Here is a 22167-nt window from a genome sequence, read left to right as displayed (position 1 = left end):
ATGGTAATTCTTTGTATATTAACTTTTCCTAGAACACTTTACTAATGTGAAATTTCGTGGTAATGCAGAGTGGCTGTCTCTTAAGCATATGCAGAAAGGGCTGGGACCTGGGCATATAACTGTTGTTGTTTTATTCTATAACTGGAAGCCCATATCTCCACTCCCCTTCCCCCATCTTGCCCATCACCCCACTCACTTCTCTGACAACCATCAGTTGGCTGTATATACGGGTCTGTTTCTGCTTTTTGTTTATTCATTTGCTTTGTTTTTTTAGATTCCACATATAATCGAATTGCTCCTGGTACAAACTTTCAACCAATCCTTTCCCCACCCTTTTTAACTTCACACCTATTCCTTCTTACCAGTATGCCTGTTTCCTCTAATTCCTGAGTCCTTCTGGAATTCAGTGGTATAAAGCAGCTTGCTTCTCATTAGTAGCCCTGGCCACTGGCATGTAAGTTTCAGTGGCCACCATTTTGCTAAGTCAATTAGCACCTCCTCCATCTTTTTATCTTATAAAATTTTGTGAACATTTATTGTACACAGTTTTATTTTCTTCCATTGCCCTGAATGGTACTTTAAAACAAAAAAATAAGAACAAAAACTCCTGTCATTTTAGAGGAATTTTGAGAAGGCACGAAGATAAACTCATGTCTAAATGACTGTATTTAATGTCTTCCACAATATTTGATGAAAGCCTCATTAATACTATTTTTGCTATTACCATATTATTTAGCCTTAATTTTTTATCATTATTACCCATCTACTCACCTTTATCATTAAGGATTCACGTTTTAAATTTAGCTTTTGATATAAACTTGTAAACTTGGGGGCACCTGGGTGGCTCAGTTGGTTAAGCATCTGCCTTTGGCTCAGGTCATGGTCCCGGGGTCCTGGGATGGAGGCCCGCGTTGGGCTCCCTGCTCAGTGTGGAGTCTGCTTCTTCCTCTCCCTTTGCCCCTCCCCCTGCTTGTGCTCTCTCACGCACTCTCTCAAAATCTTAAAAAAAAAAAGTAAAATATCTAAAAAAAAACCTATAAACTTGTAAACTTGGAACTGAACTAAGAAATCAGAGTTGCCTAATTATTTTTCTTTTATATAACTACTAAATTTTTCTGTATTTGCTAAATGATTGTACCTAGATGGGTCTTGGTTTGACAGCTAGTAGTATTTCGCATTTCTCAAAGTCTGACCAGTAGCACTGACATTAGCTAGGAGCTTGTTAGAAATGCAGACTGAGGTTCCACTCCAAACTACTGAATCAGGAGTCTGCATTTTAATTAGATCCCCAAGAGAGTCACAAGCACACAATTCCAGTTGGAGATCTAGTCTGTTATTTCCCCACAGACCACCTCATTCTGTTTCCTCCTCCTCTCCCATTCCTAGTAGTACCTAAGGCATTTTCTTGTCAAATATCTTGCAGTTTGAGCATCATGAAAGTTACCTTTCCCATCCCTCTCCCACCATCATGAGCCTGTCTCCTCTAGGTATCTTAACACCTAGATTCCCCTGCTCCTCCAAAAGGAAAAAAAAAAAAAAAAGCCTCAAAAAGTACAGGCTCTGGATCCATGCTACTTGGGTTCAAACTCTGGCTCTAACAGTTACTAGTTGTGGGACCTCGGGCAAGTCACGTCACTGCACTGTGCCTCAGTTTCGGCTCTAGTAGTAAGCATCTGATGCATGTTAATCTATATCCTCTGAAATCAAGACCTTAGCAACTGAATATTTAGGAATTTCTCCTTGTCTTCTGCTGAATGGTGCTTCTATCACCTAACTACATAAAAAGAATGTTTTATTCATTTGGGCTTTTAGCTACTGAATCAACTACTTTCACCTTCATCTGGGGATGGACTTTATAACTATCTGCTGAATCAATAGATTCCCTAAACCTTCTAGACTTGGGACTGCTCACCTGGTGAACATACTCTCTGATCTTCAACTATGGAGCATCCATGAGCTTCAGAGTTCAATGATTATTGAGAAAAAGGCTCAGCAATGAGCACAGGAAGCAACAGAGGATGGGCATAGTTGCAGGAAGGTTGTGGTGAAAGCCGGCCGAATGTCAGCAATGGTGGGAGGAGAAATGGGGACATATACTATCCAGTAGGCAGCTGTCCTGTGACAGACTTGACTTTCCCAACATTATGTATGTTAGCTGTAGCTTGTCCACAGATGCCCTTTATCAGAGTACGTTTCCCTCTATTCCTAGTTTGCTGAGTTTTCAATCATAAATCAGTGTTGAATCTTTTTTTTTACATGTATCAAAATGATCATAAGGTACTACTCTTTACTGTGTTAATATGATGGGATTATAGTAATTGACTTTTAATGTTAAATCAACCTTGCATTCCGAGATAAACTCTGCTTGAATCACGACATACTATGCTCTTACATATTGCTGGGTCCAATTAGTTAATGATTTAACAATTTCTGCATCTATGGTTATGATGTATATTGATATGTCACTTCTTTTTCTTGAAAAGGTCTTTGGCCAGTTTTGGTACTGTGGTAATACTGTTCCCATTAAGAAAAAAAAAATGAAAAAAATGGGAAGGAAGTATTCCCTTTTCCCTATTTTCTGAAAGTCTGTGTAGAATTAAAGCTTTTTCTTACTTAACTGTTTGATACAACTCATCAATAAAGCCATCGAGACCTGAAGTTTTCTTTTGTAGGAATAATTTTGATAATAAATTTCTTTGGTACAAGGTTACTCAGATTTTCTATTTCATCTAGTATCAGTTTTAGTAAGCTATATTTTTAAAGGAACTTGCTGACTTCATCTAATTTATTGGTTTAAAGTTGCCCATATTCCTTATTATCCTTTTAATGTCTGTAAGATCTATAGTAACATCTCCCATCTCATTCTTGATAGAAATAATTTGTACTTTTTCATTTTCCATCCAGGTTTGCTAGAAGTTTAATTTTATTAATCTTTTCAAAGAACCAACTTTTGGCTTTATAACTCTATTTTTAATACCATTAATTTTCCTCTTCCTTTCTTCCACTTACTTTGGATTTAATTTGCTCTTTTTTTCAATAGCTTATTCCTTCCTTTCAAATATATAGGTATTTAAAGCTATATAATTTAGGAAGCAAGTATAAGTCTACTGATCTGACCTTTTATTATTTATTTCTCTGGGTTACTCACCCTTGAAAGAAATTCCCAAATCTTTTTTTTAGGGAAAACTTTTTATGAGAAATCAGTAAATTCTACCCAGGGGGAGAGTATGCATATAAATCTAAAGAAGGATTATAAGGATATAAAAAGCCTAGCATTCCTGTTACATAACTCTTGGTTTTTCATTCCATCCCAAGCTGGGTGTGTTTATTCTAAAGATGCTTGAATTTTAAGAACCCGCAGTTCCTGTTTTGGATGCTATGTTGTAATTACCAGTGACTCATTCAGGCATACTCAAGTTTTGGATGTAAATGAAGGTTAAGTATGACTTCAGTTAATTTTAATGCTTTGACTATACCAACCGCATCACTAGTACACCGTCAGGACGAGATCTTCCTCTGTTACTATTTACAGTAATGTAATGAGTCATTTTTCTTCAGTCATTCTTTATATTTTTATATTTAGCTTTGAAGATTTAAACCCCACTTCTCTTTAATAATTCATTTTAGCATTCTGATTTTTAAATAGTTTTGAAAAGGGTTATTGCACAGATTATTTTCTTTATACTTATTCTGGATAGTACCAAAAATAATTCCCATCATAAAACTTCTTTAAGAGTTTCTTGTTCGTTTGTTTGTTTTTGAGGGGGGCACCTGCCTGGCTCAGTCCGTACAGCACACAACTCTTAATCTCAAGATTATGAGTTCAAGCCCCACGTTGGGCATGGAGCCTACTTAAACAAAACAAAAAACAAGTTCAAGAGTTTGTTGTTGTTTTTTTTTAAAGGAATGATTTGTGCTATCAAATGAAACTTTTTAAAAAGTCAACCCAAGTCAAGATATTCCTAAATATACATACAATCAAGTGAATATTTGCATGTTTTAGAAAAATATTTTTCCTAATTCATCTTTTTAAAACATAGGTAACAATGGCCTTCTCAAACTAAATCATCTAGTAGAAAAAAATCTACTACATTTTACATTTAGCTTAAGGTTAGTTTTGGGAAGAAGGCTTTTGATTTTTAAATGCCAAATGTAAAGCTATTTTATTTGATGACCTTTGCCTCCAGCAATTTTCTTTTTTTAAAAAGCAGTAAATTTTTTAAAATTGTATCTCATTTCAGCATCTTATTTTTTGAAAAACCCAACATTTTGGCCTCAGATAAATTTACACAAACACTTCAAAACATAATATAGCACGTATTATTTTCCCACAGGGCATCCGATACTAATATGTATAGATAACTTGGTTAAAATAACAAAAATCATATGAAAATCAGCACAATACTTCATTTATTTATTGTATACGTTTGGCAAACAGCACAAAAATCCAGCAACATTTTAAACATGTAAAAAAGTCAAATACTGAACAGTACTGGGGATTTTTTTTTACATAATTAGTAATAATGGGAACACATTTAAAATACTGCAAAGCTAGCAAAATGAGGGTGCTTGGCGTCTGAACATATACCACAAAAACACACAAACACACACACGCACAAAAACAATATAATTTATCTTTACAAAAATTACAGCCAAGCAATAGAAAAGAAGGATGTTAATAATGAAGATACTAACACATATGTTCACTACATGTATCTTACACATTGAAATGCTACATCTTGTACCCTGAAATGCCATGTGTAGAGAGCCAAGCAGAGTAAATTTAGGCTCATCACTGAGGTTAAGAATTATTTGAGAAGAATTTAGTGCTTATATGTAACATATTCAATTAAAACTTTCTACATAGCAATTCCTAGTTCATAACAATGTGTTCCACTATATATCTGAGAAGCTGAATCTTCTTTGTTGACAGTATAAAATTTCTGACCAGTATCAAAATTCTGGTAAAACACAAATTGAAGGCATTTTCTAGTGTATGCAAATGTTATAGGGGGCATCAATGAATGTGGGAGAAAATCTTAGATTTCACACTAAGTTTCTGCTGAGCTTTGTCAAACCGAACAGCTCAACTCTAAGGCAAGAAAAAATAACCCCCTATAACAGCTTAGTGGGTCTTAGCAAGTGAAGATAGGAATTCAATCTTAGGAAAAAACTCCCTACATAAACAGACTGGAGACAACTGGCATTGAAACAAACAAATTACCTAACATCTTAACATTCAGTCATTGGTTCAGAAGCCTGACAAACCATCTATTGGTAATGTATTATCAAATTAACTTTTTGGAATCAGCACCAGTCCCCAAAACCTCAAATTATAATATTTAATATTCATTAAAATACATCCTTCTTGTGCTATATGAACACAACTACAATCAAATTAAAGAAAGTTGAATTGACTCAACTTATACATATTTTTGTGTATACTGGGTAGCGACTTAAGTTTTTTTCATTTACTTGTGCTTCTGTTCTGGGGCACTTTGATTGAAGAGAAATTCATTTCACAAGATTACATCTTGCTAAAGCATTCCTTAGCATTGGTCCAAACTTGAATTCCCTAAGACAAAACAAAACAAAACCACCAAACAAAAAACAAAAAAAGAAAAGAAAACTTTAAAATGTGATTTTGCAAGGATTCTGAAAGCCGAAGTTTTTGGCTTACTGGTATGCTAAATTTCACTTTCTGGAATAACTAACAAGTCCAGCAAATATGACACTATTTCTGGCAATGGCTAATAGAAGTGAATGTCTAATGCTTCTGAAAAAAGAAAGAGATTTGCATAGCCTATCTTCAAGAGGGGAAAAGAGCTCCTACAACTTCTTTTTTTAGCAAACTAAGTTTTCAAGGTTCATAACATAAACTCATTTACTCAGATCACATGTTTGCATCATTTCTATTTGTAAACCAAACAAGTTTTCAGGCAGTTTTTCTATGTAATACTTAAAACAAAAGAAAAAAAACCTTATTAATTTAACAAATAAAAATTAATGGATTTTTTTAAAAAAATGGCTTATTAAATTATCAGTTTAACAACTAATGTTGTGATAAAAACCAGTAACAGGCTAAATTACCAAAGCCTCCCCAGTGGTTCTAGCAGGCCGTTCAGCACAAAGTTAATATGACATACATACCTAATATGCTTAAACAAAAATGCATGTATATAAAAATAAAATAGTAAAATCTAACCAACTGGTAGAAACAAAGGGTTTTTTTTTAACAAACAAGATACATATTCTTGAATAACTGCTAATTCATGAAGAAGCAATATTTTAATACTTAAACATTAAAGTATGTCAATATTTATCAACTTACCAAGGCTCCAAACACTAGAAAAAAAAAAATCAATCTTTTGATTTTTCTCCTCCTGATGAAATACAAAAAGCAAATTTTTTTTAAAAAATCCTTTAAAATGTCTCAGATTGGCTGGATAAAGTAGTATCTAGTAAGAATATTTGTTGTCAGAAAGGATAAGAGATCTTGTGCACTCACATAGGAAAGTGTCCATGAGACGTCAAATGAGCAAATGAAAACAACCCCCAGCACATGTAATGCAGTCCGGTTTTTTGCGGGGAATTATGTTCTAAATTACTGTAAATGTACAAGAACGTCTGGAAGGACACACGCGAAGTTTCTAACAGTGGTGAGGTTTCAAAAGGGATTTGCTGGAGGAGGGGGAAGAATTTTTACCTAATATGCTTCTGGATTTTTATAATTTTTGCAATGAGAGTATGTTATCTTTATGGTAATATTTCTGCTCTGATCTTTATTAAATTCCTACCTTCTACTAATTTTGGGCTTTGTTCTTTTTCTAATCCCTTTAGATGTAAGGTTAGATTGAGATTTTTCTTGTTTCTTGAGGTCGGCCTGTATCGCTATAATTTCCCTTTTTTTTTTTTTTTAAGATTTTATTTATTTATTTGAGAGAAAGAGAGCACAAGAGGGGGGAGCGGGAGAGGGAGAAGCAGACTCCCTGCTGAGCAGGGAGCCCGATGCGGGACTCGATCCTGGGACTCCAGGATCATGACCTGAGTCGAAGGCAGTCGCTTAACCAACTGAGCCACCCAGGCGCCCTATAATTTCCCTCTTTGAACTGCTTTCGCTGTGCTCGCTTTGGCAGCACATATACTAAAAATGAACTGCTTTTGCTGCGTTCCAAAGATTTTGGACCATTGTGTTTTCATTTTCATTTGTAGCCATATATTTTTTTATTACCTCTTTGATTTCCTCACTGACTCACTGGAGGTTTGGCAGCATGCTCTTTAGCCTCCACATGTTTGTATTTTTCCAGTTTTTTTCTTGTGATTGATTTCTAGTTTATACAATTGTGGTCAGGAAAGATGATGATATTATCTCATTCTTCTTACATTTTTTTTTTAAGATTTTATTTATTTATTTGTCAGAGAGAGAGAGAGTGAGAGAGCACAAGCTAGGGGGAGGAGCAGAGGAAGAGGAAGAAGCAGGCTCCCCACTAAGCAAGGAGCCTGATGTGGGGCTTGATCCCTGGATCCCGGGATCATGACCTGAACCAAAGGCTTAATCTACTGAGCCACCCAGGCATCCCAGTCTTCTTTAATTTTATTGAGAGTTGTTTTGTGGCCAAATGTGTGATTATCCTGGAGAATGTTCCATGTGCACTTGAAAAGAATATATATTCTGTTTTTGGATGTTATATTCTACACATATCTGTTAAGGCCATGTGGGCTAAAGTGTCACTCAAAGATACTGTTTCCTTATTAATTTTCTGTCTTGATGATCTATCCATTGATGTAAGTGGGGTGTTAAAATCCCCTACCATTACTGTATTACCATCAATTTCTCCCTTTATATCTGTTAATATTACTTTATGTATTTCGGTATTCCAGTGTTGGGTAAATATCTACAGCTGTTATAGCCTCTTGCTGGGTTGGCCCCTTTATCATTATGTAATGCCCTTCCTTGTCTCGTTACAGTCTTTGTTTTAAAGTCCATTTTGTCTACTTTGTCTGATGTAAGTATTGCCACCCTGGCTTTTTTTTTCCCATTTCCATTTGCATGGAATATCTTTTTCCATACGATAATTCTTAAAATTTAAAAAGATAAAGTAGGGCACCTGGGTGGCTCAGTTGTTAAGCGTCTGCCTTCGGCTCAGGTCATGATCCCAGGGTCCTGGGATCGAGCCCCACATCGGGCTCCCTGCTCGGTGGGAAGCCTGCTTCTCCCTCTCCCATTCCCCCTACTTGTGTTCCCTCTCTCGCTATGTCTCTCTCTGTCAAATAAATAAATAAAATCTTAAAAAATAAATAAACAGAAAGCCTCTTACTAAAAAAAAAAGATAAAGTAGCTTAAAAATCAATCAAGTATTTCTTGATTCAATGAGAAAATACACTATCAAAAAGATTGACCAAAAAAACACTTAGAAGTGATCCTTGATTTTTTTTTTTAAGATTTATTTATTTATTTGAGAGAGAGAATGAGATAGAGAGCATGAGAGGGAGGAGGGTCAGAGGGAGAAGCAGATTCCCTGCTGAGCAGGGAGCCCGATGCGGGACTCGATCCCGGGACTCCAGGATCATGACCTGAGCTGAAGGCAGTCACTTAACCAACTGAGCCACCCAGGCGCCCCGTGATCCTTGATTTTTAAGTGTTAATACTTTTTATGTAAATTTTTTTAAAGATTTTATTTATTTGTCAGAGAGAGAGAGAACACAAGCAGGGGGAGGGACAGAGGGAGAAGCAGGCTTCCGGCGGAGCAGGGAGCCCGACATGAGGTTCGATGCCAGGACACTGGGATCATGACCTGAGCAGAAGGCAGATGTGTAAGCAACTGAGCCATCTAGGCATCCTTGTAAAAGTTTTTTGTTTTGGTTTACTACTACTACAATTTAGTCATTTGATTATATTCAATTACCACTTTGGATAGCTGACATTATAACAAAGTATGGTATATTTGAAAAGTTAATACACAAGTAAAATAAGCAAAACATAGATACCCATATTTACCCAAGAAAAACTAATATTAATCTTATCTTCTCGTACTTAATTTTAAGTTCATAAAAAAAAGAATACTGCAGATTTTCATATATAAAAATCTATTCCACTTAAGGAAAAAAATACATGATGAAACTTTATAGTACTGTTCTTGGGCAATAAGGTGAATACACATCTTTTTAATCTCATGTGGGTATACTTGTTTACTATACTTAATCGTAGGACACATGAGCAGACACACAAGATATCCAACAGCATATCCAAATACACCTACAGTGATATCTTCTTTATTCAGATTAATTTCCAGCACCCTCAACCACCCCACCCTAGGTAAAGTGGGGAGAAAAGTCCTTTGAGCCATTATACAGTCTGCCTTTTACTTGGAAAAGCAGAAAACAGAAGATCACAAGGAGCTTATTAGTAAGTCTTTTATGAAAACAAAACCAAACCAACTCTAAAACATTTGTGTTATCTGATCTTTCAGACCTCCCGAGATTAAAAAAAAGAAAGGTTAGAAAAAAGACTAAATGTGAAGCAATCTGTGAAGCAGGGAGGCAGTAGAGTTAGCAGGAAGAGAGCAACAGATAAAAACACTATCAAGCTGTGGGGCACCCGGGTGGCTCAGTCAGTTGGATGCCCCGACTCCTGATTTAGGCTCAGATCATGATCTCAGGGTCATGGGATCGAGTCCCATATCAGGCTCTGCGCTCAGTACGGAGTAGGCTTGGGATTCTCTCTCTTCCTCTGCTCCTCCCCTCCCCGCTCACACACTTGCTTGCTTGCTCTCTCTCTAATAAATAAATGTATTAGTAAATAAAGTCTTAAAAAAAACACACACTATCAAGCTACAGTCATACTCACCCATTGGCATGTGCAGATGGATCACTCATGATTTTAATGTCTCTTAAACGACCTCAGAGATCCACTACGTGAAGTAACTTACACTTTAACTGAGGCATAAATATGAATTTGGCCAATACAAAAGGAGCCCATGTGACTAATTCTAGAGTCTGGTGTTTACATCTCAAAATATCCTTGCTCTCTGTGCACTGCTGGTGATACCAAGTGGAAAGGGCTAGGGGAGGGATGGTGTCTAGCCAGAAAATACATATTTTGGATGAATTAAAGCACAAGTTGTTTATATGAGTATGATTTTTCCCTCTAAGAAGGTCTTAATAACTGAGAAATCATCTTGCTATATGATTTACTGAGATAATGCACGTCGGTAAACTGTGAAGTGCTAGACATATGTAAACCATTGGTACCAACTGACACGCACAGGCAGATCGTGGGTTATAAAAAAGAAGGAATGTTTTATATTTCGTTCTTACAATAGCATTTTAAAGATTTCAGCACTGTTCAAACACTTACTTGAACCAGAATAAGCTTCCGTGTTCTTATCTTCTTCTATGGATATCAGTCACATGACAGACTTACTATGACAACAAACCATATCATAACCACATTTCCCCGAAACCATGGTTAAGCTATCTCCCAATCCAAGTACTATACATCACTGTTAGGAACAGTATCTTACCCCAAGATGTCCAAGAACATCATATAATCCAAGTAATGGTGTTGATATATATTTTCAGATACTAGATATAAACAGGGCATACAAATGTGGAACTTTGGGTGAGTGAAGACTTAATAATTAACATTCTGGTTACAATACTCTTTCAACGTTAAGTGAAGAAACCGGAAAACATTCTGGAAGGGGGGGGAAATGGGCTTTAAAAAATGAAAATAAACACTCTGGTCCACATAAGAGAAATCAGTTTTAAAGAAATTTGTAAGCACTTCTGAATATATTTGTACCCTCACCTACCTTTTTGCACATACTGATCTGCATGACTGCATAGCTTATGAGGGCCTCCTTTAAATCATGGTTCTTTTGTTCTTTGAAGCGTTCAATATCGGCCCAAGCATTTTTCACAAATTCTCTGAAATAAAATGTGTAGTCATCATTACTCTTACTCAAATTAGGTTAACTATATTATAAATTCTAATAACCAGTTCTCGTTTGCGTTGGTTTTTATTTATCTATATGAAGGGAAAAGCTACTCTCTGTATAAGATAGTTCTATTTTTCTCTTCCTAAAAATTATACTAGGAGAAGAAGCAGAGAAACTGTCATACATTCGTCTACATTTTAATAATCAATACTTTTGCCACAAGAATCCCAGCTTCAAATTATTCCTATAAAGCAGCCATTAGATGGTTTTATGAACCAGCTCACAAGCCTAACAGAGGCCATGTGAAGTTGCCCTCCTGGGGTCACTGGAAAACATACTCTTTTGACAAGATATATCATGTATCACAATTATTATTATTATAACACATGAAGTTTTTTTTTTTCAAGATTTTATTTATTTGACAGACACAGAGAGAGTACAAGCACAGGGAGTGGGAGAGGGAGAGGGACTCGCCATCCTGGGATCATGACCCGAGCCAAAGGCAGCGGCCCAACTGACTGAGCCACCCAGGCGCCCCTACACACTTGCTTTCAATGACAACCAGAGTTTTAAAAATTCTGAGAGGCATTTTTCTTTCTAAATCCCATTCATAAAAGTTTACTTTTACTTATTTGGTGCCAGCAGTCCTAAAAATGAACAAAAATACCTCAACACCAATGACAGACTCTTGGTCGGCCTTGATCTACTTATTATCAGATGAAAAACAACAATAAGGAAAATAAGCCAAACTGCAATGGCAGACCTTTGATAGTTGCATTTCCAGAAATATTTATGGAATAATTACATGCCAAGCCCAATGCAGGATGTTGAAACATAAAGATGAAAGACACAGTCATTGACTTTGAAGGGCACTTAATCTAGCCGGGGACAATCACAGAGAACAACTGACCACCCAAAACAAAACTGCCATGTTATCGTGGCATGAACCAAGGGCTACGAGAGCCTGCGAGGCTAGAAGTAAGCCTCACAAAGGAAGTAGCACGAGAGCTGGGCAATGAAGAACGATCAGGCTTTTGTCAAGTGATGGAGAAGAAAGGGCAAAGGGAATGTGCAAAGGACAGAAATCAGGAAAAGTGCAGGAAAATAATATTATAAAGTTGAAACTCTTCTTACTCTTTCCCCCATACTAAAACTGTTTTTATAACATGATTTTTGATAATTTAAATTTCTTAGGAATTCAATCACTACATTTTATTTTATTTTTTTTAAAGAGCTGTTTATTTATTTATTTGAGAGAGAGAGAGGGAGAGAAAGAGCACAGGAGCAGGGGGAGGGGCAGAGAGAGGGAGAGAGAATTTGAAGCAGAATCCACGCTTAGCGCAGAGCCTGATGCGGGGCTTGATCCCACAACTGCAATATCATGATCTGAGCCAGAACCAAGAGTCGGACACTTAACTGAGCCACCCAGGTGCCCCTCAATCACTACAGTTTAGAAGAACCAGTATAGGGGCACCTGGCTGGCTCAGTCGGTGGAGCCTGTGATTCTTGATCTCAGGGTCATGAGTTCGAGTCCCACGTTGGGTGTACAGATTACTTGAAAATAAAATCTTAAAAAAAAAATGCCCTAGAAGAACAGGCTATAATGTAGGAATGTTAATGAAGATGGGAAACGGTATAAAAAAACAATCTGCCATGTAGTACATATGTCTAGTTTTGTTCAACATCTCAGCATTTTTACCTGCCTTCCAGATTTTTAGACTTTAACTGTTGTTCTCCTTCATTTATTTGTTCTTCTAGCACCTTTATTCTGGCTTCTCTCTGCTCTGGAGTTTCTTGACCAAAGAGCTTGGTAGTCATTCCCTTCAAAGAAAATGTTCTCACGGTCTAAAAGGAAACATAAACAGGTGAGTGGATAAACAAAATGTGGCACATATGTACAAAGAAATATTATTCAGCCTGAAAAAGAAAGGGAATTCTGACACATGCTACAACATGGATGCATCTGAGAACATTATGCTAAGTGGAAATAAACAAGTCACAAAAAGACAAATACTGTATGATTCTTCTTAATGTAAGGTATCTAGAGTAGTCAAAGTCATAGAGACAGAAAGTAGAATGGTGACCGCCAAGGGCTGGAGGGAAGGGAAATCGACAGTTGATGTCTAATGGTATAGAGTTTCAATTTTCAAGATGAAGAGAGTTCTGGAGGTTGGCTGCACAACAATATGAATGTACTTACTACTACTGAACTATACACTTCAAAATAGCTATCAACAATGCCTAGTATAACCATTCATTAATCTATGCTCTCATAAAATTGCTTTTAATTTGTATCAGTGTAAATTCAATAATAGTTGTACTAATTTTTTTCCACTATTTTGTAAGCTCAAAATCGTAAGAGTAAAAACTATTATTATTATTTTTTTAAAGATTTTATTTATTTATTTGACAGAGAAAGAGAGAGTTCACAAGCAGGGGGAGAGGCAGAGGAAGAGGGAGAAGCAGGCTCCTGGCTGAGCACCAGGACCGACTGAGCCACCCAGGCGCCCCAAGAGTAAAAATTATTTTTTAAAAAGAAAAATACAGATGCCTGGCTGGCTCAGTGGGTAGAGCATGTGACTCTTGATCCTCAGGGTTGTGAGTTTGAGCCCCATGTTGGGTGTAGAGATTACTTAAAAATAAAATCCGGGCGCCTCAGTGGCTCACAGTTGTTAAGCGTCTACCTTCGGCTCAGGTCATGATGCCAGGGTTCTGGGATCGAGCCCCACATCGGGGTCCCTGCTCGGCGGGAAGCCTGCTTCTCCTTCTCCCACTCCCCCTGCTTGTGTTCCCTCTCTTGCTGTCTCTCTCTCTGTCAAATAATAAGATCTTTAAAAAAATAAAAAATAAAAAAATAAAATCTTTCAAGATAGACAGATCTATACATACATATATAGAAGAAGAAAAAGAGAAAAACCAGGTTAAAAAAATGGTTAAGATGACAAATTTTGGTATGTATACTTAAACCACAATTAAACATTTTTTTTAAAAAAGGGAAATAAAACTTTTGCCATTTTCCCCATACCTCATAAGTCTTATAACCAGGGGTCCTAATATGATTGCTAACTCTGGAATAATATGGAATAGTCAAAAAGAAAAAATTTCTAACTGAACTTCTTAATCAAATGGAAAACTTCTAGGTGAAGTATTAGGCAAATTATTTCCTTAGATCATAAGTCATATTTCTTTAAATTTCTCTCCGACATAAAAAATAGATAAAATTCAACAGGCAACAAAGGAAACAGACCACACTAAAACAAACAAACAACATTTAAAATCTGCATAACACACACTGGAACTTGGGTATCTATCAATAAAATAGGATGCCTTCCCTTGGAGGGAAGCCTGAAGCATCACTGCTTTAACACTTCCTCACTCTCCGGAATTTACTGAGAGAAACACTTTTCCCTTCACATGGAGGAGTAGAGAACCCTGCTCCATGAAAATGGCCTGGGAATTTCCCCTGAGTTTTAAAAATAAATCAAGCCCAGTGTATACATGTTTTGTGGCCAACGGTCTTTTCCCACATATATCTGTGACTTTTCAGACATACCAAAGTACTTGTTAACTATGAAGTGACGGATAAATGGTGGTACTGTCACTGTTTCATTATTTCCAGATTGTGTATTCTCACTACAACAGCTACTTTATTCCAATAAAATGGTTGGACAGTAGAAAGCTGACTATAAAAATGATCTAAGATTCATACAATAAGATATGGAATTTTCTTCACAAGTATTCACTGTGTACCAAAAGCTCCTTCCTAGGAGAGATGCACTGATTCTAACTAGGTAAGGCTTTTCAAAGTAAACTAAAATTTCTATAATATACTTTGTAAAATTAAACCTGACAACGTCATTATTTCAACCACAAAGAATAATGTTTTTTCATTTGGACTTAACATAAACTAAAAGACACTTACTACACAGAGCAATGTTGGCAGAATTTTTTTTTTAAAGATTTTATTTTCAAGTAATCTGTACACCCAACGTGGGGCTCGAACTCACAACCCTGAGGTCAAGAGCTGCATGCTCCACCAACTGAGCCAGCCAGGTGCCCTGGCAGAATTTCTTCCAATGCTATATAATACAATGTTTTAATGGCTTACGTCTTTTAATATCAAGATCACAACCCAAAGAATTATAATGTTGCCCATAAATTATTCCCCTATAAAAGCTACAGGCATCCTGAGTATTAGAGCTGCAGCTCCTTCCTTATATGGCTTGCTGCAATGATACAGAGACCTAAATGGAACACTCACCCCAGTTGCCAGTTCCTCACATTGCTGCTTTTTGGATGCTAAGTCCTGAGCAGCCATCTCCAAGTCATATTGCATAAGTTCATGTTTCCTGCATACAGCCCTAGGGATGAAAAAAGTGCTGCCATTTAATTTTTGTGCCTTCTTTTAACATATCAAAAAAATTTTTCAGGGGACAAGGGGAAGCATTCACAATGTCTTACTAGGCTCAGAACTTGTGCACACAGAATTTTCAAGTTTAAAATGTAGTAGCCCAATATCAAAAATTAAATCTAGCAGAACATAAGCATAAAAGTTTTACATATACTTAACAAAAAAGGTCATTTTTTAGATACCTGCAACATATTTTTCAATAAACACACCATTATCATATACATTAACAACAAAATCTTTTGTATAACATAGAAACTAATGGTGGATTCTCACAAAGCAACTGAATATTCTTTAAAAAGATTTCTCAATATTTTCTTTTTTTATACAGAAATGTCTTAGTTTTGAGGTGCCTAGGTGGCTCAGTTGGTTAAGCATCCAACTCTTGATTTTGGCTCAGGTCATGATCTCAGGGTCGTGAGACTGAGCCCCATGTCAGGCTCTGTGCTCAGCGGGGAGCCTGCTTTAGATTCTCTCCTCCCTCTGCCCGCACCCCCCCACCCCGCTTGCGTACACGCACTCTCTCTCAAATAAATCTTAAAAAAAAAAAGTCTTAGTTTTTATCATAAAAGTAATCCACACTTAGTGTAAAAAAAAAAATGCTAATACAGGAATGCACAAAATAAAAAGTTTCACGAATTCTTTCTTTTGCCTAACTCCACCATCCAGACACAATCCATATTAATAGATGATGCATATTTGGCCAGACCTTAGCTAGGCACTTACAAATACACATATGCACATGCCTCAAGTGATTCTACATCTCATCTTACTTAACTATATACCATGGACATACCAATATACATTAATCTTTTCTACAGTGTTTAAGAACTATACAGAATTCCACTGTATTCAGCAACTTTCTTTTGCTTTGTAACGAGACCTTGGTGAAACTCCTGACTACTCAAAGTCTTAAAAGGAACAAGGCTAACAATGTGCGGATATTTTCATACCAGTTACTGAACAACTAAAGGAAAATTGGTGCTGTGTTTACTAACAGAATTCTTATACTGCTTTTAAAAGTGACAGGAAAATAACCAAAAGTGGCTATGATCAAAAGACACCAAAAATTGGACAGAAAAAGTATACTAATTTCTTCTTAATTAAATAGAACTATATACCAGAGAATTCTGTTCAGCTCTGTAGGAGATACCATAAAAACAGAAGACAAAGTGCTGATATTAAGAACTTATACAACCTTACTAAGAAGATAAGCAGATGTGTAAAGAATTACAGAATAAAAATGGCAACATATTGCCTAGTGACAGGCCTACATACACTCAATCTATATTTTGCATTCAATCTTCAAACTGAAAAAAGTAGAAAGAACAACCTACAAACAGATCTGAGGTTAGAGACTGATGAGTTTTATCAATATTATGTTTCAAGAACAGGACTTGTCTTTAATGTCTATGCCTAGCACTCTGCAACACAGAGGATTACAATGAGACCTCATTCAATACCTGGGGGATGAATTCATTTAAAAATCACCTTACTGTCTTTACTTTCTGGCAACGTATGAGGAGAGTGGTGACCAGCCACAGGGCTGCATCTGGAACACTTATTATACTTACCGTAATGCTTCTGCATAAAACAGATATTCCTTTAACTGATCTGCATAATGTTCTTCATCTTCTAAAATATCATCAATAGAAGATGCATACCTGTTTAAAAAACATTGCACACAAACTTTTATCATGATACAAAGTATTAATGATCAAAAGAAGTGCTATTTGTTACCCCTCAATAACAAAAGTAAGTACACAAAGGTGAGAATAAGCATTCAGAAACACTTATAGCAATTTTTAATTACCAGGAAAATTTTGTTGAACTTTACCAAAATGTTTCAATCAGCAATGGCTTGGAAATAAAAAACAAACAAAAAAAGGTCCTTCTTACAGGTAGCTTAAGAAGCCCCATAAGACTATAATATATTTTGTTCAAAGATATTCTATGAAAGGGCTACAAAATCTGTAGAAAAAATAAGAGTTCAGTATAATTGGTGCTCAAATGTTCCTGGCAACAATTACATACAGTAATGCTTAAAAGCTACAAAAGGAAAAACAGAGTAAATAAGATTATAAAAAACTTTAGAAGCCTTATTTTATACTAATTCTCAATAGCAACCTGTGCTTTGATCTGGACAAGCCCTTCATTGTGTTGTCATTCTCATTCCTGCACCTCAGTCCTTCCTTGTACAGAAATGTGACAGCTCTCTACATTGCTTCTCCAAATCCTACAAACACATATCTCAGCACCTCTAGGAAATCTTCCCAGACTACTTTAGTCCTTAGTCATCACTCTACTTTTGATCTTTTTTTTTTTTTTAAGATTTTATTTATTTATTCGAGAGAGAGGGACAGAGTGCATGAGCAGGAGGAGGAGCAGAGGGAGAAGCAGATTCCCTGCTGAGCAGGGAGGACACGGGGCTCAATCCTAGGACCCCGAGATCATTACCTGAGCCAAAGTCAGCCACTTAACCGACTGAGCTACTACCCAGGCGCCCCCACTTCTGATCTTTTATCAACAATTCACAACTTACATTTTATCAAATGTCTCATGTGTTGGTTTTATTTCTTCAACCACATTATAAATTCCATAAGGACATGGGTTTTGTCATGTACTATCTCTGTATGGTATAACAGGCATCCTTTTTTCAAATTAATTCTGACTTCTTAGCATGGGAAAAAAAGAAAAATATATTCTATGTCTCCAGACCTGCTTTATGTAGGCAAGTAAGCAAAAGTACTGAAGTTGTAAAAATAAATAAATAAACCTACATTAAGATTCACTGAAAAGCTATGTGCTTATAGGATTTATAAAACAGGCAAAGTCCATATTCTGTAATTACAAACTCATATTTGCATGGAATTTCTTCTATGTGACTGAAAAAAGTCTTGAGAATCACTGTTAAGAGTAGGAAAAACTGCCTTTAATTCATAAACCTATGATTCTGAAAGAGTTAATGTTAAGGAAACAAAAAAGAGGAGCCAGGGTGGCTCAGTCGTTAAGCATCTGCCTTTGGCTCGGGTCATGATCCCAGGGTCCTGGGATCGAACCCCCACATCAGTCTCCCTGCTCCGCAGGAAGCCTGCTTCTCCCTCTCCCACTCCCCCTGCTTGTGTTCCCTCTCTTGCTGTGTCATTCTCTGTCAAATAAATAAATAAAATCTTTAAAAAAAAAAAGGAACCACAGGGCTGGTGGCCTGAAGACAGGAAACAGTGAACAGATAAAAGGCACATCCTTGGGTAGAAAAATGTAAGTGGTAACGATTTTTAGATATCGTTACCGAAATTAATTTTATTTAATGCTTTAAATAAAACAACTGAAGGGATAATCTTAAATTCCTGAAAATGCTAAGTCAACAGAATACAGGAAAACGGCTTAGGGTTAAGCAAATTGGTTGAAAAGTAGCCAGTTAGCTTGAAAATGGCCCAAAGAAATATTTAGATAAAATAAATATTTTTTTGTCTTTTTACTACTGAGTTTTAAGAGTTCTTTATATATTGTGGTTGGAAACGTTTACTCCCAGTCACTGGCTTGCCTCTTCATTATTTTAATGGTGTCTTTTGTGTGTGGGGGGGGGGGTAAATAAACATAACATAAAATTTACCTTTTAATAATTTTTAAGTGTACAGTTAAGTGGCATTAAGTACATTCACAGTGTTGTGCAACCATTAACCACTATCCATCACCAGAATGTCTTCATCTTCTCTAACACTAACTCCCCACGTTCCTCCCCACCTCCAACAGTATCTTCTGATAAGCAAAATGTTTAATTTTGATAAAGAACAATTTACCATTTAAAAATTTCTTTTTTCTTTTCATGTTCTCTTTAAGAAATCTTTGCTAATTTGAAGGTTGCAACGATATTCTCATGTGTTTTCTACTAAAAGCTATAATTTTAGCTTTTATACTTAAGTATATGATCCAAATTGCATGAGTTTTTATGTAAGGTATGAGAAATAGCTCATGGTTAATTTTTTCCTTGTAGGTAACCAGTTATTCCAGAACCATTCCTTGAGATGTACTATTTTTTTTTTTTAGGTTTTTTTTTTATTCTTATGTTAATCCCCATACATTACATCATTAGTTTTAGATGAAGTGTTCCATGATTCATTGTTTGTGCATAATACCCAGTGCTCCATGCAGAACGTGCCCTCCTGAATACCCACCACCAGGCTAACCCATCCTCCCACCCCCCTCCCCTCTAGAACCCTCAGTTTGTTTTTCAGAGTCCATCGTCTCTCATGGTTCATCTCCCCCTCTAATTTCCCCCCCTTCATTCTTCCCCTCCCGCTACCTTCTTTTTTTTTTTCTTAACATATATTGCATTATTTGTTTCAGAGGTACAGATCTGAGATTCAACAGTCTTGCACAATTCACAGCGCTTACCAGAGCACATACCCTCCCCACTGTCTATCACCCAGTCACCCCATCCCTCCCACCCCACCCCCCACTCCAGCAACCCTCAGTTTGTTTCCTACAATTAAGAATTCCTCATATCAGTGAGATCATATGATACATGTCTTTCTCTGTTTGACTTATTTCACTCAACATAATACCCTCCAGTTCCATCCACGTCATTGCAAATGGCAAGATCTCATTCCTTTTGATGGCTGCATAATATTCCAATGTATATATATACCACATCTTGAGATGTACTATTTAAATGCTGGTCTATCACTACAGATAAAGGGCTGGTATCCAAGATCTATAAAGAACTTCTCAAACTCAACACCCAAAAAACAAATAATCAAGTCAAAAAGTGGGCAGAAGATATGAAAAGACATTTCTCTGAAGAAGACATACAAATGGCTAACAGACACATGAAAAAATGTTCATCATCATTAGCCATCAAGGAAATCCAAATCAAAACCACACAGAGATACCACCTTACACCAGTTAGAATGGCAAAAATGGACAGGGAAAGAAACAACAAATGTTGGAGAGGTTATGGTGAAAGGGGAACCCTCTTACACTGTTGGTGGGAATGCAAGTGGGTACAGCCACTTTGGAAAACAGTGTGGAGGTTCCTCAAAAATTTAAAAATAGAGCTACCCTATGACCCAGCAATTGCACTCCTGGGTATTTACCCCAAAGACACAGATGTAGTGAAAAGAAGGGCCAGATGCACCCCAAAGTTCATAGCAGCAATGTCCGCAATAGCCAAACTGTGGAAAGAGCCGAGATGCCCTTCGACAGATGAATGGATAAAGAAGATGTGGTCTATATATACAATGGAATATTACTCAGCCATCAGAAAAGATGAATACCCAACTTTTACATCAACATGGTTGGGACTGGAGGAGATTATGCTAAGTGAAATAAGTCAAGCAGAGAAAGTCAATTATCATATGGTTTCACTTATTTGTGGAACATAAGGAATAACATGGAGGACATTAGGAGAAGGAAGGGAAAAATGGGGGGGGGTTGGAGGGGGAGATGAACCATGAGAGACTATGGACTCTGAGAAACAAACTGAGGGTTCTAGAGAAGAGGGGGGTGGGAGGATGGGTTAGCCTGGTGATGGGTATTAAGGAGGGCACGTATTGCATGGAGCACTGGGTGTTACACGAAAACAATGGATCGTGGATCACTACATCAAAAACTAATGATGTATTGTATGGTGACAAACATAACATAATAAAATTAAAAAAAAATAAATAAATGCTGGTCTATTTTTGGGCTTTATTCTGTTCCACCGATCTGTTTACCATTATGTCAATACCTATCTTGATAACTGTATCTTTTTTTTAAAATATTTTTTTTTAAAGATTTTATTTATTTATTTGAGACAGAATGAGAGAGAGAGAGAGAGAGCACATGAGAGGGGGGAGGGTCAGAGGGAGAAGCAGGCTCCCTGCCGAGCAGGGAGCCCGATGCGGGACTCGATCCAGGGACTCCAGGATCATGACCTGAGCCGAAGGCAGTCGCTTAACCAACTGAGCCACCCAGGCGCCCCGATAACTGTATCTTTATAGTAAGTCTTGAAATCAGGTAATATATTCCAGGTTTGTTCTTTTTTTTTTTTTAAAGATTTTATTTATTTATTTATTTGAGAGAGAGAGAGAGAAACAGCATGAGAGGGGAGAGGGTCAGAGGGAGAAGCAGGCTCCCCGCTGAGCCGGGAGCCTGATGCGGGACTCGATCCCAGGACTCCAGGACCATGACTCGAGCCAAAGGCAGTCGCTTAACCAACTGAGCCACCCAGGCGCCCCCAGGTTTGTTCTTTCTCAAGACTGTTTTGGCTACTCTAGGTCCTTTGAATTTCCATGTAAGTTTTAGAATTAGTATACCAATTTCCATTAAAAAGTTATCAGAATTTTGATTGGGACTGCAGTTTGGGAGGAATGGACATATTAACACTACTGAGTTTTCCAATCCACGAGCATATACATTTATTCTCCCCATTTACTTAGGTCTTCAAAATTTTCTCTCAGTATATAAAGTCTTCGGTGTAGAAGTATTTCACATCTTTCATTAAATTAATCTGTAATATTTTGTTTTGATACTATTATAAAAAGCATTGTTTTTCAATTTTTATTTTCCAATTGTTGCTAGTATATAAAAACACTTTCTTTTTTATATATTTATCTTATATTCCGCATCCTTGTTAAATTCAGCTATTAGTTCTGTAATATTTTTGTCTGATTCCTTATGATTTTCCATGTAAAAGATCCTGTTAACTACAGAAAAAGATAGTTTTAATTCTTCCTTTCTAAGAGTGATGCCTCTTATTTGATTTTCTTGCCTGACTAGGACTTCTGGTACAATGTTTACTAGAAGTGGTAATAGCATACAACCTTGCCTTATTGC

The 22167-nt window shown here is 36.7% G+C and overlaps 1 protein-coding gene across 1 annotated transcript in view; it reads right to left on the bottom strand.

Moving 5' to 3' along the window:
* Window positions 1–4393: 4393 nt before the first annotated feature.
* SNX4 (sorting nexin 4) overlaps window positions 4394–22167 on the bottom strand; it is a 73920-nt gene continuing 56146 nt past the window's right edge. Inside the window, exons 10-14 of the mRNA XM_034999977.1 lie at window positions 16923–17012; window positions 15202–15301; window positions 12640–12785; window positions 10815–10929; window positions 4394–5575 (exon numbers count right to left, since the gene is read on the bottom strand). Coding sequence (XP_034855868.1) covers window positions 5528–5575; window positions 10815–10929; window positions 12640–12785; window positions 15202–15301; window positions 16923–17012 — 499 coding nt within the window. The 3' untranslated portion in view covers window positions 4394–5527. The remainder of the gene's footprint in view (window positions 5576–10814; window positions 10930–12639; window positions 12786–15201; window positions 15302–16922; window positions 17013–22167) is intronic.

The sequence above is a fragment of the Mirounga leonina genome, unplaced genomic scaffold (assembly GCF_011800145.1).
Source record: "Mirounga leonina isolate KUSES-001 unplaced genomic scaffold, KU_Mleo_1.0 Mir_115, whole genome shotgun sequence".
Classification (NCBI taxonomy): Eukaryota; Metazoa; Chordata; class Mammalia; order Carnivora; family Phocidae; genus Mirounga; species Mirounga leonina.
Note: the sequence above shows the minus strand (reverse complement) of the source record. Positions and strands in the feature narration are given on the sequence as shown.